Source organism: Salmo trutta, chromosome 20 (genome assembly GCF_901001165.1).
Source record: "Salmo trutta chromosome 20, fSalTru1.1, whole genome shotgun sequence".
Taxonomy (NCBI): domain Eukaryota; kingdom Metazoa; phylum Chordata; class Actinopteri; order Salmoniformes; family Salmonidae; genus Salmo; species Salmo trutta.
The window spans coordinates 33,938,693-33,956,765 of NC_042976.1; the positions used below are offsets into that span (position 1 = coordinate 33,938,693).

General features: G+C 42.1%; 1 protein-coding gene across 1 annotated transcript in view; it reads right to left on the reverse strand.

Annotated features, from left to right (window-relative positions):
* vwa8 (von Willebrand factor A domain containing 8) overlaps positions 1-14,493 on the reverse strand; it is a gene marked incomplete in the record, with an annotated part of 79,765 nt that extends 65,272 nt beyond the window's left edge. The window contains 10 exon segments of the mRNA XM_029703022.1: positions 1,741-1,884; positions 1,987-2,091; positions 3,659-3,767; positions 3,869-3,918; positions 4,048-4,212; positions 4,308-4,475; positions 10,889-10,999; positions 13,405-13,535; positions 13,679-13,756; positions 14,209-14,493. Of these exon segments, the coding sequence (XP_029558882.1) occupies positions 1,741-1,884; positions 1,987-2,091; positions 3,659-3,767; positions 3,869-3,918; positions 4,048-4,212; positions 4,308-4,475; positions 10,889-10,999; positions 13,405-13,535; positions 13,679-13,756; positions 14,209-14,347 (1,200 nt within the window).
* Between the last annotated feature and the right edge of the window lie 3,580 nt (positions 14,494-18,073).

Here is an 18,073-nt window from a genome sequence, read left to right on the forward strand (position 1 = left end):
TGAGGTTTTGAAGTTGAGGTGCTGTGCCTTTTTTCCTCCACACATAGTGTTGTGTGTTCCTTCCAAACAACAAAACTTTAGTTGAATCTTTCCACAGAATATTTTGCCAGTAGCGCTGTGGAATATCCAGGTGCTCTTTTGTAAACTTCAGGCGTGCAGCAATGTTTTTTTGGGACAGCAGTGGCTTCTTCCGTGGTGTCCTGCCATGAACACCATTCTTGTTTAGTGTTTTACGTATCATAGACTTTTCAACAGAGATGTTAGCATGTTCCAGAGATTTCTGTAAGTCCTTAGCTGATACTCTAGGATTCTTCTTAACCTCATTGAGCATTCTGCGCTGTGCTCTTGCAGTCATCTTTGCAGGACGGCCACTCCTAGGGAGAGTAGCAACAGTGCTGAACTTTCTCCATTTATAGACAATTTGTCTTACCGTGGACTGATGAACATCAAGGCTTTTAGAGATACTTTTGTAACCCTTTCCAGCTTTACGCAAGTCAACAATTCTTAATCTTAGGTCTTCTGAGATCTCTTTTGTTTGAGGCATGGTTCACATCAGGAAATGCTTCTTGTGAATAGCAAACTCAAATTTTGTGAGTGTTTTTTATAGGGCAGGGCAGCTCTAACCAACATCTCCAATCTCGTCTCATTGATTGGACTCCAGGTTAGCTGACTCCTAACTCCAATTAGCTTTTGGAGAAGTCATTAGCCTTGGGGTTCACATACTTTTTCCAACCTACACTGTGATTGTTTAAATTATGTATTCAATATAGACACGAAAAATACAATCATTTCTGTGTTATTAATTTAAGCACACTATGTTTGTCTATTGTTGTGACTTAGATGAAGATCAGATCAAATTGTATGACCAATTTATGCAGAAATGCAGGTGATTCCAAAGGGTTCACATACTTTTTCTTGCCCCCCCCACACACACACACACACACACACACACACACACACACACAGTGCATTCAGAAAGTATTCAGACACCTGGACTTTTCCCACATTTTGTTACGTTACAGCCTTATTCTAAAATTGATTAAATTGTTTTTTTCCCCTCATCAAGCCACACACACACACACAATACCCCATAATGACATAGCAAAAATAGGACTAGGACCGATCGACCGACAGACAGACAGACAGGAGCGAGAGAGCGAGAGAGAGCGAGAGAGAGAGAAAGCGAGAGAGAGAAAGCGAGAGAGAGAAAGCGAGAGAGAAAGCGAGAGAGTGAGAGAGAGAGAAAGCGAGAGTGAGAGAGAGAGAAAGCGAGAGAGAGAAAGTGAGAGAGTGAGAGAGAGAGAGAAAGCGCGAGAGAGGAATCCAGTAATGCTAAAGAAAACAGAGATTGACAAGTTTATATTAACAAGAAAAACAACCAGATATCACCATTTGGTTACACATCAACACACACCATCTTTAATCCATATTACGTACTTCCCTTTCTCTCATAACCGGTAGATATGGGGCCTCACAGAAGATCAAACACACACACTTCCAACGTCCCACATGAGAGTTAAAACACACAACAAATAAGAGCTTTCAAAGAACAGCTGATAATGCCACCATACTCATTGACCAGGCGACTTAGAACTGAGGACCAAAGCCATATACAGCCTAGTAGATGGCTGTGGACCAGAACATCTCAACTCTGGTATGTCATTCCTCCAAACCCCCACAATGCCCCAGTAGTCACCCTTCTCTACAGAATGGTCCACAATCAAAAAGGGGTTGTGTTACCTGGAAGGTGATGTCCTTGTCTGTGATGCGGACTGTGACGTCAGCCTGGGCCCCCGCCTGGCCGGGCTGCTCTGTGCTCGCGGGCACCACCTTCAGGACAGCACTGGAAGCCGGCTGCTGACACGCGTCCAGCAACTCAAACCTCTGGAGAGAGACGACAACAGTCAGCTGTGTGTGTGTGTGTGTGTGTGTGTGTGTGTGTGCATGTCTGTGTAACTGTGCATGTCTGTCCGTGTGTGTTCTTACACTAAGAACCCCCTCCACGGCGGTGCGGCCCTCCTTCCCCAACATGGCTTGGTAGGGGTAGAGCCTCTGCACTAGCTGCTGGGACGACAGCATGGGAAACTGCTCCTGGAAGCACACAGGAACAGGGAAAGGGTTGGTTGGTTGAAACTGAATATACAGTACCAGTCAAAAGTTTTGGACACACCTACTCATTCAAGGGTTGCTCTTTATTTTTACCATTTTCTACATTGTAGAATAATAGTGAAGACATCAAAACTATGAAATAACACATATGGAATCAAGTGTTAAACAAATCAAAATATATTTGATATTTGAGATTCTTCAAAGTAGTCACCCTTTGCATTGATGACAGCTTTGCACACTCTTGGCATTCTCTCAACCAGCTTCATGAGGTAGTCACCTGGAATGCATTTCAATTAGCAGGTGTGCCTTGTTAAAAGTGAATTTGTGGAATTTTGTTCCTTCTTAATGCGTTTGAGCCAGTCAATTGTGTTGTGACAAGGTAGGTGTGTTATACAGAAGATAGCCCTATTTGGTAAAAGACCAAGTCCATATTATGGCAAGAACTTTGAAAGTTTCTGCAAGTGCAGTTGCAAAAACCATCAAGCGCAATGATGAAGCTGGCTCTCATGAGGACCGCCACAGGAAAGGAAGACCCAGAGTTACCTCTGCTGCAGAGGATAAGTTCATTAGAGTTAACTGGACCTCAGATTACTGCCCAAATAAATGTTTCACAGAGTTAAAGTAAGACATCTCAACATCAACTGTTCAGAGGCGACTGCGTGAATCAGGCCTTCATGGTCGAATTGCTGCAAAGAAACCACCACTAAAAGAACACCAATAATAAGAAGAGACTTGCTTGGGCAAAGAAACATGAGCAATGGATATTAAACCGGTGAAAATCTGTCCTTTGGTCTGATGAGTCCAAATTTGCGATTTTTGGTTCCAACAGCTGTGTCTTTGTGAGACGCAGAGTAGGTGAACGGATGATCTCCGCATGTGTGGTTCCCACTGTGAAGCATGGAGGAGGAGGTGTGATGGTGTGGGGGTGCTTTGCTGGTGACACTGTCAGTGATTTATTTAGAATTCAAGGGACACTTAACCAGCATGGCTACCACAGCATTCTGCAGCGATACGCCATCCCATCTGGTTTGCGCTTAGTGGGACTATCATTTGTTTTTCAACAGGACAATGACCCAACACACCTCCAGGCTGTGTAAGGGCTATTTAACCAAGAAGAAGAGTGATGGAGTGCTGCATCAGATGACCTGGCCTCCACAACCACCCGACCTCAACCCATCATTCTAACATGATTCCATATGTGTTATTTCATAGTTTTGATGTATTCACTGACTAATTCATTGATTGATACGTTGGTTGGTTGATTGACTTATTGTCTAATTGATTGATTGTTTGGTGGGTGAATTGACTTAATAATGTGGAGGAGTAGACCTATGCCAAGGATATCTGTCAAGCAGCTCTATGTCCTCACTCCCTTGTCCCTCACCTCTACATCCATTTTCCCTCCAGACGTTTCTCAAAAGTACTGGAAGAGCAGGAGGCGGGTTGTCCACAGAGAAGTCAGGCAGACCAAGGCTAGCCCTACACCCTCACTCCTCTCCTCCCACACCTTCATGCTTCTCTCATCCCTCCCTCCCTCCATTGGTCTTACCAGTACTGTGAGAGCAGGAGGCAGGTTGTCCACAGGGAAATCAGGCAGACCCAGGTTGTGTGACTCCTGGGAACAGAGAGTGGTGGCAAACGACAGCAGCTGGGACACCCTGAGATACAAAGTGACAACAGAGCACACGTATTAGGCTATTACTAAATTATAACTCTGTTTAAAGTTGTACAGCATTAGTGTGTGTGTGTGTGTCTTTACCTCTCGGCAGGCACATTTGGTCCAACAACGTACAGGATTTCCAACTGATCCTGAGAGAGAAGAAATATGAAGTAATCAGACACGACACTGGTGCTTCAAAGTCTTTCTCCTTCTTACCCACATCTGTAATTAATATAGCCCGTAAGATAGGCTAGTTGATCTGGGATCGTTGCTCTAACCTTGAAGGGTAGGTAGTAGATGTCTCTGGCTTGGAAGCGGGATCGGAGGGGCGGGTCCAAGGGGTTGCCTTTGTACCGGGGGACAGGAAGTCCCAAGGCGATGACCCGGAAGTACTCGCTCACACGCACAATCTGCCACGCATCCAGCTCCTCTTTGGTGTGCTCCTGCAGGGGACAGGGTTAAATCAACTGCCTTTGTACACTGGGGCAGCACACATTGCTCAATGCGCCCACACACAGCTGACACACACAGGTCTCACCGTCAGTAGTTTGTCGTAGCGCTGGTAGGACATGAGGAAGCGTCCGTCCTCCAGCTGCATCTCTCGGTTCTCCAGCAGGTTGTTCAGAACCGGGAGAACGTTCCTCTCTGCTTTCTCCAGCCCCTCTAGAACCAGGATCCTGCCCTCTGTCGCTGCCCGCACCGCACACTGCAATACAACTTTAGTTATACATCACACATAAACTAGACACTGTAAAACTACGCAAGTTACATGTGATGAACTGATTGGTCTTATTGGTTGATCGATTGACTGCTTTGTTGATGAGTTGATTGACACACATCAGGCTAACAGGACTGTTTCCTGAATCCCTGTGTATCTTCAAGCACTACTACCTCTGCTTGTCCTTCCCAACCCATGTTCCAATATCGACATTACTACGTAAAGGTTTACCCTTATTTTTATAGTCAAACTGCCCCGCTTCGTTGAACAACATAGACCTACCATAATGCTTTCCTAAGAATGTCCTTCTGTGTCAAAACAGTCTGGCTATTTTAACACAGGCTATATTCTACCCTAACCAGACGTGTGATAGGTCTATTGTGTTAAGATAAACTGTGTGAGTGTGTGTGCATCCGTGTGTGTGTGTGTGTGTGTGTGTGTGTGTGTGTGTGTGTGTGTGTGTGTGTGTGTGTGTGTGTGTGTAGACAAATCAAACAGCTCTGACGTCAAAGGCAAGAAACCTTAGCCATCTGGGCCGACCACAGAGCGATGTTGCCATATAATTAGGTTTACATGTAAATACACGGCCCGGGTCTCTGGGAAGAGCAACTATAAAAACTATAGCTGGAACCAGATAACTATATATAAACCATTGGTTCATTTTCAGCCCAGAGGACACTGTAATCAGATAATTGGTAGAAATGTGGAGTGCCGCAGGATGGCGAGAGGACGCAAAACCATAAGCAGGCCTTGTGTGTGTGTGTGTGTGTGTGTGTGTGTGTGTGTGTGTGTGTGTGTGTGTGTGTGTGTGTGTGTTGTGCTGGGTTTGGGTTGGATACAGAAGAGGACGATATGGTTGGAAGAGAAAGAAAAACATCCCTCAAAATACTTTCTCGGGCTTTGGGACTGTAGAGCAATGGGACTGTTGCCTCGCATTGGATATGGCCTGGAAGCTGGAGAAAATAGGCAAGAGAACTGGCTAGCTAGTAGTTGACTTGATAGCTACAGGTAACTGCCCAAATAAAGGAAACTCCGAAATAAAGTGTCTTAATAGGGTGGTGGGCCAGCACAGCTTCAATGTTCCCTGGCATAGATTCTACACGTGTCTGGAACTCTATTGGAGGGTTGCGACACCATTCTTCCACAAGAAATTCCATCATTTGGTGTTTTGTTGATGGAAAACACTGTCTAAGGCACCACTCCAGAATCTCCCATAAGTGTTCAATTGGGTTGAGATCTGGTGACTGAGACAGCCATGGCATACGGTTTACTTCATTTTCATGCTCATCAAAACATTCAGTAACCACTTATGTCTTGTGGATGGGGGCATTTTCATCCTATGGGAGTATTGCCATGGTAGCCAAAATAATGGCTTGCCCAGCCTTTTTATACATGACCCTAAGCATGATGTGATGTTAAATGCTTAATTAACTCAGGAACCACACCTGTGTGGAAGCACCTGCTTTCAATACACTTTGTATCCCTCATTTACTAAGTGTTTTCATTCATTATTTCATTATTTTGGTGGTTACCTGTAAATCTGGGGGTTAAGCTATGTCACGGGAAGCAGGATTAAAAAGTTCCCAAATATTTTCTATATTTCTTAATTCTTAGAGAAAGTCTTACTTGAAACAAATGGTACGGTAGCACTCAATATTCTCAATAACCCATAATCGACTCCAGCCACGTTCCTGTTGTCATGCCATAGAATAAGCTAAAGCACAAGACTAGGGCATTTATTGGTCCAACTAGGTCATTATTGAAGGTGAGATTCCAATCACTGTAATGACGTCTATTTGCAGATTGACTAGCCTCCTGGGTTGGAGGATGTTTAATATAATTAGAGTTGGACCTGATTCCAAAGGACCAGGTTTTTTTTGGATCAAAAAGGGACTTAGGTGGTTGGCATGGCAGGGGGCGAGGTATGGGGCGTAGCTGAATTTTAGAGAACATTTGAGAGGCCCCCATCTTGGTGGTGTAGAGAAATGTTAGCAATTTTAAGCCAATTTCCTGAAATTCCACACTTCCAAAAATGTCCCAATTTCAATTGCGATCTTGTCTCATTGCTGTAACTCCCCTACGGGCTCGGGAGAGGCGAAAGTGGAGTCACACGTCCTGCGAAACATGACCCGCCTAACCACGCTCCTTAACACCCGCCAGCCACACCAATGTGTCAGAGGAAACACCGTTCAACTGGCGACCGTGAACAGCCTGCAGGCACCCGGCCCTCCACAAGGACTTGCTAGGGCATGATGAGCCAAGTAAAGCCCCCCCGGCCAAACCCTCCCCTAACGACGCTGGGCCAATTCTGCACCGCACTATGGGACTCCCGGCCATGGCCGGTTGTGGCACAGCCTGGGAATGAACCCGGGTCTGTAGTAACGCCTTAGACCGCTGCGCCACTCGGGAGGCCCTCTTCCACACATTTCTCCATGAGCCAAGAGATTTCTTTGCAGTTTTAAAACAAATTTCCTGCGATTCGACATATTCTGCCATGGAGCTACGATAAAATATTGCCGTTTTAAAGCTATTATCCTGCAATACGCATTTTGTCATGGCTAATGCTGTGTTATTTTGCTCAAACATAATAAAATCAGTACAGCTAAATTCATTTTTTTATTTTATTTTCAATTCTCCTTGACTGTCTAGCTTTATTTTGGTGATTGTTAGTTCTCAAAGATTATATTATTAAAAAAATACATTAGTCCATTATCTTTTCTACATACTTTATATCTTAAAGCGTTTTTATGCCAGAAATATATTTTAAAAAATAACACTGAAAACACCGATTAGGCGTAGGCGGCCCACCCAAGGATTTCAATGGCAGAAAAATCTCTGAGGACAGTGATTATTTCCAGCCCTGGATCTATATTAGATGCTGACTACAAGGATGTTGAATTGGAGGAGTCTATTAGTGAGAGAAGAGAGGGAAGAGGAGAGGAGAGCAGATGGGTTGACACACAAAGCCTGAATATAGGTCTCCAAATGAGCGCAAGGCCCACAGGAATACACTGATGCTCTTGTCAACACACCCTTCTGCTTGTACCCAATCCTGACAGAAAACCAGTTTCATGCATCCCGATCCACACACACACAAACAAATCTAACCAAAGCAGCCATTGCTGAAGTAAATTACACATTTTTGAATAATGTTGACACCAATTAGCTCAATCCATAATGGTGCAGCTATTCAGCACCTGTTGCCATGGGAACAATGGACACCTGTTTTCTCTTTGGTGGGATGGATGGTGGCCAGTGGGGAAGCGGGGGAGGAGAGGAGGTGGAAACACTTATCCCGGTTGCTTTGTTTTCATTGGAAGAAGAGGAGGAGGAGGAGGAGGAGGAGAGGAGTAGGCCAAAAGCAACATTGCTCTGCCTCTTCCTGCAGCAATTTGATCCTTGCAGCAAATTATACATTTTACATATTGTCTAGTTGAATAAAGTAGGCCGCAAAAATGAATTATTGAAGTGCAGGATGAATGATGTTTTCCCTGATTGAATGGCCCTAGGATCAATCATCTAGGGTTTATCATCTGAACCCCAGGGAGAGGATGATCTGAGGGCTTCCCCCTGGGGGAATCACTGCAGTTTATTAACACCCTGTCTCCATGGTGACCCAGCTGACTGTTTCTAGGCAGAGTTGAGACCAGTAGATGAGTGTCTATAGGGCTTGACATGACATTTTTTTGCCACTTTTGATCGTCACTTGCCCCCCCCCCCCAAAAAAAAGGTCTGTAACAGAAATGGGCCAAAAAGGTAACTGAAAATTGTTTAGTATGATGCAAGGAACTGTTTTACAAAATAAAATGTATTATTATTATTAAAATGTAGGCTACCCTCTTTCTATTGGCATTTTTGCATATTCAAGCCGGTCTCAAAATACAACACTGCCCCTTTAATCCTCTCCTGGAGGATGGTTGGCCACCCTTCATATCCTATAAAACATCACAACTACAACCATATACTTTTCATTTCTTTATAAAATAATTCCTCATTCAATAAATCAGGGATCAAATGGCTAAAGTAGGCTACTTCAAAGCAAAATAACTAACTAAGATATGAATCCCAGCTTTCACAAGGTCAGATTTATTTCTCAGCTCCCAATATTAAGCGCTGGAGAGACGGTTTTACAACCGAAGTAGGCCTATGTAGCATTGGTTTAATAAGGCACCTGTTCATCAACTGTGTGTCGGCAGGGGCGATTGTCTGGGGCCATGTAAGAAAGTCATGACCATCATGCTTTTAGTGAAAGAGTTTAATTTTATACATGTGAGTTTGACCAATTCCAGTCCCCTTGCTTAGGGCGTCCTTCCCGTGAGAATTTTTATGTAGAAGGACAGAAGCTCAATTCTGGTGACTTTTTTAAAAGGACATTCTACTCCAAAATTAATTAAAATAAAATTATGCTGACACCATCTAAAATATAATTTACACCTCCAGAAATGGGTCAAATAACAGCATGGAGTTCGTCCATCTGCATTTACCCCATTGGACACAACATCCTGATTATTATTATTATTATAAATGATTATTATTTTATTATAAATATGAATATATAAATTATTATTATTACCTAGAATTTTGTATAGATATTTTTTACATTTACTAAAAACTCAAAGGTTTTTTTACCTGTCCCGGACAAGCGTTAATGTCGAGCCCTGAAGTCTATATGCATCCTCTTATCGATCTCATTGAACCATTATCTTATTTGGGTCAGGTTAAGAGATCAAATTACATCCATCTTTTTTTTAAATAATAAGGGCCATGCATTGGTTTAGCCTAAAAATATATCATTTGAACTGAGCAAATTTCAGGTCTGCTGAGCGCAAACTTGAACATTGCGCGTTTACTGTGAACACTGAGGCTGTACCCGCTTTAAGTTACAGTAGCCTACTTGATCATAATGTAGGCCTACCAGAGTGGCCTACCATCAAAAACAGTGTAGAAAATGCATTCCATAACATTTTACGACTGCTCATGCTGTAAACACAGTCCAGTTCAAAGTGAATGGCACAGATCCATATATGGTCTATTTGCATATAGGCTGCAGCTCTGATTGGTTAAGCTGTGCCGGTCTGTGTAGAGTATGGGCTGAGTCGTGCGTGTAAATGCAATAGAATCCTACTCTGATGCGTTCTGCCTACAACAAAAACTCTTGCATAGATAGTTTTGCATACTAAGTGTTGCATAGTTTGTTCTGTTTCGGTATGTTGCATTGAAAGTGGCTAATATTGCGTTGATTCAATCACAGTTCCCACAGTAAAGGGAAACGTTGATAGTGTTAAGGGGGAAAACTCTAGAAAGTTGAGTGAAGTTCAATCTCATGCTTCTCTGAGCGGGCTGATATTTCTTCTGCGTGGCAGACCTGGGGAGATACGCGCCTGCGAACAGCTTAGCGGGAACATTGGTGACAAGTCAGTAATAACATGTCCACATAATATTTCATAAAGATTGGATAGAATTTAAGTTATTTTTAAATATTGAGGAATGTTAGCTGGCCAAATCATTGATCCTGCTTTGTGATCGCAGATGTATCAGCTAGCTAGCTTACCAGCTCACAGAATGGACTGTGTCCCTGTGGATCTCACTGATCATTAGATGGTTAGTGTAGAATAGGGATGGGGGAAAATCGATACAGTAGAGTATCGCAATATTATTTGGACCATATTATACTGATTCTATGACTACAAGTATCGATTCTCTAAAAAGGCAGTTATTAAGGTTGGCTAGTGCTAGTCGGCTGTACCTGCACCGAAACGTTGGTATTTCTCCTCCTATAGTTTGGCCTCAAACTTCTTTTTAAAATGGTGAGCGAACATGTTTTCAGCACTTTTATTTCCATGACTGATCAAAACTTTTTTATTATGGCTCTCTTTTGACCCTCTGCAGCAGACATAGTGAGCAATATGTTTGGAACATGGAATCGCTATAAAATAGAAGTATCGAATCGCAACACATATAGAATTGTGATACATATAGAATTGCAATACATATTGTATAGGCACTTAAGCATCATGATATAGTATCGTGTGGTCCCTGGCAATTCCCAGCCTAAGTGTAGAACCAAGCCACAAATAAATAAACCAGGAAAGGGGTCTTTATATTGACAGCAGCTTATCTAACCAGTACATAGGATTGTTAATTGGTGCTGCTGGAGAGTGGAGCTTTGATCAATGAGGTGCTCTCATCAGAAAACAACAAATTAGTGCTGTTTCTGACAAGTGTATAACCATCAGTATGTAGCTGCAATGACAAAAGACAAAATGTCTTATTGTTCACACCACTGACATATCTGACCAATGTTTTAAAACACCTTTTCAGAACTTCACATTGATAGCTATGTAGTGCATAGGGATATATTGACGGATGGATGGACTGACGGACATATGAACGGTACTCACCTGGTCTATGTAAAAGGCTGTTCCAGATCGTATCTCTCTTCTTTGTTTGAGATCTGTCTCTGTAGTGTCTCTGGACAGAGCTACATACTCCACCTCCCTCTTAGTCAGCTCCTAACCAATCAGGGAAGTCAACACAACACTTTAGAACACTTCCTAATACTAGAGTACTCCATAACACTTTAAAAACGCTCAATAATGCTTTACAGTGTATGCTTGTACTAATAATAATTAGTTATCACATAGTTTATTGCATGGTAATAGTAACTAATATTACTAGTAATAGTAACTATAGCGCTATGCTACTGTTGAACATAGGTTTTGGAAATTCACTAAGGTTTGGCAACTCCTGTAATACAGCACCACTCCCTAGATAGGCTTCAGGATGGATAAAAAGCGGCACTTCCACACTCATCACATACGCTGCTGCTACTGTCTATTATCTATCCTGTTGCCTAGTCACTTTAAGTCGGAAGTTTACATACACCTTAGCCAAAAACATTTAAACTCAGTTTCACAATTCCTGACATTTAATCCAAGTAAAAATGTCCTGTCTTAGGTCAGTTAGGATCATCACCTTGTTTTAAGAATGTGAAATGTCAGAATAATAGTAGAGAGAATGATTTATTTCAGCTTTTATTTCTTTCATCACATTCCCAGTGGGTCAAAAGTTTACATACACTCAATTAGTATTTGGTAGCATTGCCTTTAAATTCTTTAACTTGGGTCAAACGTTTTATGTAGCCTTCCACAAGATACCCAAAATAAGTTGGGTGAATTTTGGCTCATTCCTCCTGACAGAGCTGGTGTAACTGAGTCAGGTTTGTAGGCCTCCTTGCACGCACAAGCATTTTCAGTTCTGCCCACTAATTTTCTATGGAATTGAGGTCAGGGATTTGTGATGGCCACTCCAATACCTTGACTTTGTTGTCCTTAAGCCATTTTGCCACAACTTTGGAAGTATGCTTGGGGTCATTGTCTATTTGGAAGACCCATTTGCGACCAAGCTTTAACTTCCTGACTGATGTCTTGAGATGTTGCTTCAATATATCCACATAATTTTCTTTCCTCATGATGCCATTGATTTTGTGAAGTGCACCAGTCCCTCCTGCAGCAAAGCACCCCCACAACATGATGCTGCCACCCCCGTGCTTCACGGTTGGGAGGGTGTTCTTCGGCTTGCAAGCCTCCCCCTTTATCCTCCAAACAAAACGATGGTCATTATGGCCAAACAGTTTTATTTTTGTTTCATCAGACCAGAGGACATTTCTCCAAAAAGTACGATCTTTGTCCCCATGTGCAGTTGCAAACCGTAGTCTGGCTTTTTTATGGCGGTTTTGGAGCAGTGGCTTCTTCCTTGCTGAGCGGCCTTTCAGGTTATGTCGATATAGGACTCGTTTTACTGTGGATATAGATACTTTTGTACGTGTTTCCTCCAGCATCTTCACAAGGTGCTTTACCATATTCTTATTCATTCCTTTACACTTGCGTGTATAAGGTAGTTGTTGTAAAATTGTTAGATTACTTGTTAGATATTAATGCATGGTCGGAACTAGAAGCACAAGCATTTCGCTACACTCACATTAACATCTGCTAACCATGTGTATGTGACCAAAAAATTTTTATTTGAAGGTCCTTTGCTGTTGTTCTGGGATTGATTTGCACTTTTCGCACCAAAGTACGTTCATCTCTAGGAGACAAAATGCATCTCCTTCCTGAGCGGTATGATGGCTGCGTGGTCCCATGGTGTTTATACTTGCGTACTATTGTTTGTACAGATGAACGTGGTACCTTCAGGCATTTGGAAATTGCTTCCAAGGATGAACCAGACTTGTGGAGGTCTCCAAAAAAAATTCTGAGGTCTTGGCTGATTTCTTTTGATTTTCACATGATGTCAAGCAAAGGGGCACTGAGTTTGATGGTTGGCCTTGAAATACATCCACAGGTACACCTCCAATTGACTCAAATGATGTCAATTAGCCTATCAGAAGCTTCTAAAGCCATGACATCATTTTCTGGAATTTTCCAAGCTGTTTAAAGGCACAGTCAACTTAGTGTATGTAAACTTCTGACCCACTGGAATTATGATACAGTGAATTATAAGTGAAATAATCTGTCTGTAAACAATTGTTGGAAAAATTACTTGTATCATGCACAAAGTAGATGTCCTAACCGACTTGCCAAAACTATAGTTTGTTAACAAGACATTTGTGGACTGGTTGAAAAACGAGTTTTAATGACTCCAACCTAAGTGTATGTAAACTTCCGACTTCAACTGTATATGTACATATCTAACTCAATGTCCTCGTAACCCTGCACATCGACTCGCTATCATTGCTCATTGTGTAATAAGTGTTACAATTAATCTTTCTATTATATTTTTTATTGTATTCTGCATTTTTGGGAAGGGCCCGTAAGCACTGTTATTCTACACCTGTTGCTTATGAAGCGTGTGACAATTAAAATTTGATTTGACTGCTCAGTGGACTAGTAGAGTGAGTGTGTGTGTTTGTGTTCACCAGGTACTTCATGGCGATGGATCGTCGTAGGGGTCCTGGGGGTCCGATGAGGAACACATCCTGACCCAACAGATCCTTCTGCATGATCCAACGCAGGTGCTGGACCACAGTCTGGGGCAGGGTCTCTGACACTATCACACACAAACACAAGGAAGGACAAGCAAACACAAACTCACTGTCTCGTTCATTCTCTCGCTCTTTCTCTCTCACATACACAAGACATACACAGAAATACATTGCATTGAAGGTAGAGCATATCACTGGTGCTACATACTGTGATTGATGGGCACTAGCTCTGGGTTCCTGGGTGTTTTGAGCTGGTAGGAGATCTCCCCTATCTTCACTGTGTCACCTGACACACAGAAGAAAAAAGATTGTGTACAATACAGTGATTGATGCCACACACAAAACTAATACAACGTTTGCAGGAACCAATGCCACATAAGTAAAAACCAATAGGAGTAGGCCTAACGTTAACTAGGGATGATTTGTTTAGGGAAGTTTACCATGTTTTGTGAATGTGACAGTGTAATCTGATATCTTGGATTACAGTAGTTGTAAAACACTTAGCTAGCTAGCTAACTACCCGCAACATATGAAATGTAGGTGACAGGTGACAGCTAGCTAACAATCTAGTTACTTCCATGGTGTGGCTAGCTAGCTAACTTGCTAGCCTGTTACATCAGCACACTTTAAATATACATTTACAGACGACAAAAGTGGGGTTTTAGGATCAAAAACAATAGTTGAACACTATGATAATAGCCTGTAGTGTTACTATTAACGTTAGCTAGGTTCAGTCACCTGCCGATGTGTTGAGGAGTTTGACCTCATGAGTATTCCACGTCCAGCCGCCTTTGCCCAGGACAGGACCTAAAATATTCCGCATTCTCCTCGCAGCCACAGCCGCAGCCGTGCCTTTGCACAGGATCTGCGAATGCATGGTGAAATACTGAAGTTATCGAAGTCAGAATCCAAAAATACAGCACCGTTTTGACTGTTATTTAGCAGTTAGCTACATTCCCTCATGCTGGTTTTATAATGTAGCTACGACGACAACCTTTCAATTGGCGGAAGATAATAAATGATGAACAAAATGCGTCCGTGAGAAATGTCTTCCGTAGAGGAATCACATCTACCACATCAACTACCTAGTTCCTAATTCCACAGTAAACTGGTATCTACGCCTATTAGCAAGTATTAGCATGTAATTAACGTGGACTGTAGGTAAAAGCACAGACAGGGAAAAAATCGTAATAGTGTAAGAAATGGTGTAAAAAGAAAGAGACCTAGGGCCTAAGCTGAAGGAAAGAGTTGTGCCACCAGGAATCACAGTGTGTACGGCCCAATACATCATTGGGGCCAAGCTTCCTGACATTCAGGACATATATACTTGGAGGTGTCAGAGGAAGGCCTAAAAAATTGTCACCCAAGTCATAGATTGTTCTCTCTGAACAACTAAACAAATCAAATGGCCACCCAGACTATTTACAAATGCCCCCCCTTGTTTTTACACTGCTGCTACTCGCTGTTTATTATCTATGCATATTCACTTTACACCTACCTACATGTACAAATTACCTCAACTAACCTGTACCCCCTGTTTATAGCCTCGTTATTGTCATGTCATTTTATTGTGTTACTTTTATTTCGTTTTTTACTTTAGTTAATTTAGTAAATATTTTCTTAACTCTATTTCTTGAACTGCATTGTTGGTTAAGGGCTTGTAAGTAAGCATTTCACAGTAAGGTCTACACCTGTTGTATTCGGCGCATGTGACAAGTCAAATTTGATTTGATACAAGTTTGGGTTGCTTTTATTTCTCTTCGAGCTCCAGTGAGAAACAGTGCAGAAAGGTTTGCAGGAACATTGTACAATAAATATGAATAGTAAAATAAGTTGAAGTATCAAATAAAGATGACTTCAAATAACTGCAGAACTTTAGGGCCTATGCCCAGATAGGCAAACTTACTACAAGATGAACTCAACAAAATAAGTGACCTGTAGCTTGCCTTGGCCTTGGCCACACTCCTCTAGCGCTACATCACACACACACATCTAATGCATGGTAGAGGACAGAGAGGTGATATTGTCTTAGCTTCACCTTGAACCTGGAAGATTGCAAGAGATGGTGAGTCTGAAAATTGATAGACATTATCAACATGAAAATTATTGTAGTATAATGCATTATAAAAAATGTTCAGTAAACCATAATTCAATTTCAAATAGGCTGAGCGTTAAATTTAATCTAAACTGAAAATATACATTGAAAACGCACCCAGTTCTTGGACATCCTGATATTCGCCACTCGCAACTCCTGCCATGGAGACAACATGATGCAAGTATTAGAAAACAAACATACAAGTACAGGTATATCATGTGGCAGGGCTTGCAAACTATTACAGACTACAAAGGGAAGCACAGCCGCGAGCTGCCCAGTGACACGAGCCTACCGGACGAGCTAAATCACTTCTATGCTCGCTTCGAGGCAAGCAACACTGAGGCATGCATGAGAGCATCAGCTGTTCCAGACGACTGTGTGATCACGCTCTCCATAGCCGACGTGAGTAAGACCTTTAAACAGGTCAACATACACAAGGCTGCGGGGCCCGACGAATTACCAGGACGTGTACTCCTGGCATGTAATGACCAACTGGCAAGTGTCTTCACTGACATTTTCAACATGTCCCTGATTGAGTCTGTAATACCAACATGTTTCAAGCAGACCACCATAGTCCCTGTGCCCAAGAACACTAAGGCAACCTGCCTAAATGACTACAGACCCTTAGCACTCACGTCCGTACCCATGAAGTGCTTTGAAAGGTTGGTAATGGCTCATATCAACACCATTATCCCAGAAACCCTAGACCCACTCCAATTTGCATACCGCCCAAACAGATCCACAGATGATGCAAACTCTATTGCACTCCACACTGCCCTTTCCCACCTGGACAAAAGGAACACTTATGTGAGAATGCTATTCATTGACTACAGCTCAGCATTCAACACTATAGGGCCCTCAAAGCTCATCACTAAGCTAAGGATCCTGGGACTAAACACCTCCCTCTGCAACTGGATCCTGGACTTCCTGACAGGCCGCCCCCAGGTGGAGGGTTATTTTGTCTTGTTTGAGACTATTGTGTACAAGTACATATTGTCTGAATACACAAATTAATCCTGCTATGCTTCACACTAATTTCGTCTGGAGGCTATTATAAAATACAGAAAGAGTCAACATTCTTCTATCCTCTGTGAAAAAATGCTTATATTAAACTACTGTGTGTATCCATAATCATATTCGTAATGGGTGAGAGTGACCCGACCTCTGTCAAAATTGTTTAATAAGGCAGTGTCTTCGTTTTTATGGCGTCACCCCCCTCCTATTGAACCAGTGGCGATGGAAAAGGCAGAGAGGAATGGGGAGGAGGTGCCCCGTTCTCCCTCGGTGCTCCTCCGTGCCATATACGGGTTTGACTTTATCACGTGGTTGACGAGGCTCAGCCCTTGAACCAGTGGCGAGGGAAGCGGCAGAGAATATTTTAGAGGAGGTGGTAGAGGAGTAATAGGCAATACGGAATTATAGCCTAGGAGGCCTACCTGGTCCAGGACCTCAAACCATATAGAGCCGGTTTTACGGTAACCAGACAGCTGTAGCCATTAATTCTTATATACTATTTCTAGACTGGTTTCCCGGAGCGGACTGAGTGGGACTATGGAAAATGTATACCATTATACTCGTAGCCCTGCATGGGAAGAACTGGTCAGTAGCTTTTACCAAATTATTTCTAGTGAAATAAAATAGTGTGGTCTTCTTGATCTTGCCTTTTGTCTACGAGACTAACGACAAAAAGAGAAAAAGTCTGACGTTATTCTCCCGTTTTAGAATCATGTCTAAGTAATTTCTTGTCACCATCCAGATCAGTCATTATTTTTGGAGAACCGAATGCCTTTGCTTTTCTGAAAACTCAACCCCTATTGTCTTTTGCTGTGAAAACAATAGAACAGTCAGATTGATGTTTAACAAAGTTAGTCTTTAGTAAAACTAAAATGTATCTGATTATAGGCTAGTTGTCTTTGTCTGAAGTTGCTATTCAGGTGGTTAATGTTATGTTCAAACCTAATCCATGTAGCTACATTATAGACGACTGTTAACCGGACACTTTCGATGTCAATAGCCTATCCTATTTATCTGATGGTGTTTTTAGATCACATATTTTGTAAGACTGCGGCTTCTCCTGTTACATTATCGCAAAGTAGGCTATCAAGTGTCATTTAGCCTGAGCAATGGAATGGTTTCTCTACAATACAATCGCTATATCAGCACAAGAATGTAACCCTTTACCCATAGGCTACATTTTCCGTTTTCAAAGTAGGAATAGGCTACCCCCCAGTGCTAATTTGTATCAGTTTTGTTTCATGAGTCGAAAGTGTTCTGACAATCTGTAGACCTATTATAACCGTGCAATATCACATTGTTTATTATTATCCTATGCCTTTTTAGAATGAATAACATATCATTAGTCAAAATCTGGAAAATAGGCTATTGCTATATCATTTTAATTCCTGCCTATGGCTATAGCCCAAAAAGACATAGGCGTACAGTTAACATTGCCCATATAGTTTGCATGTTAAATTTGCTCATATTTTTTAGTGGGCTTTTGAAATCAGT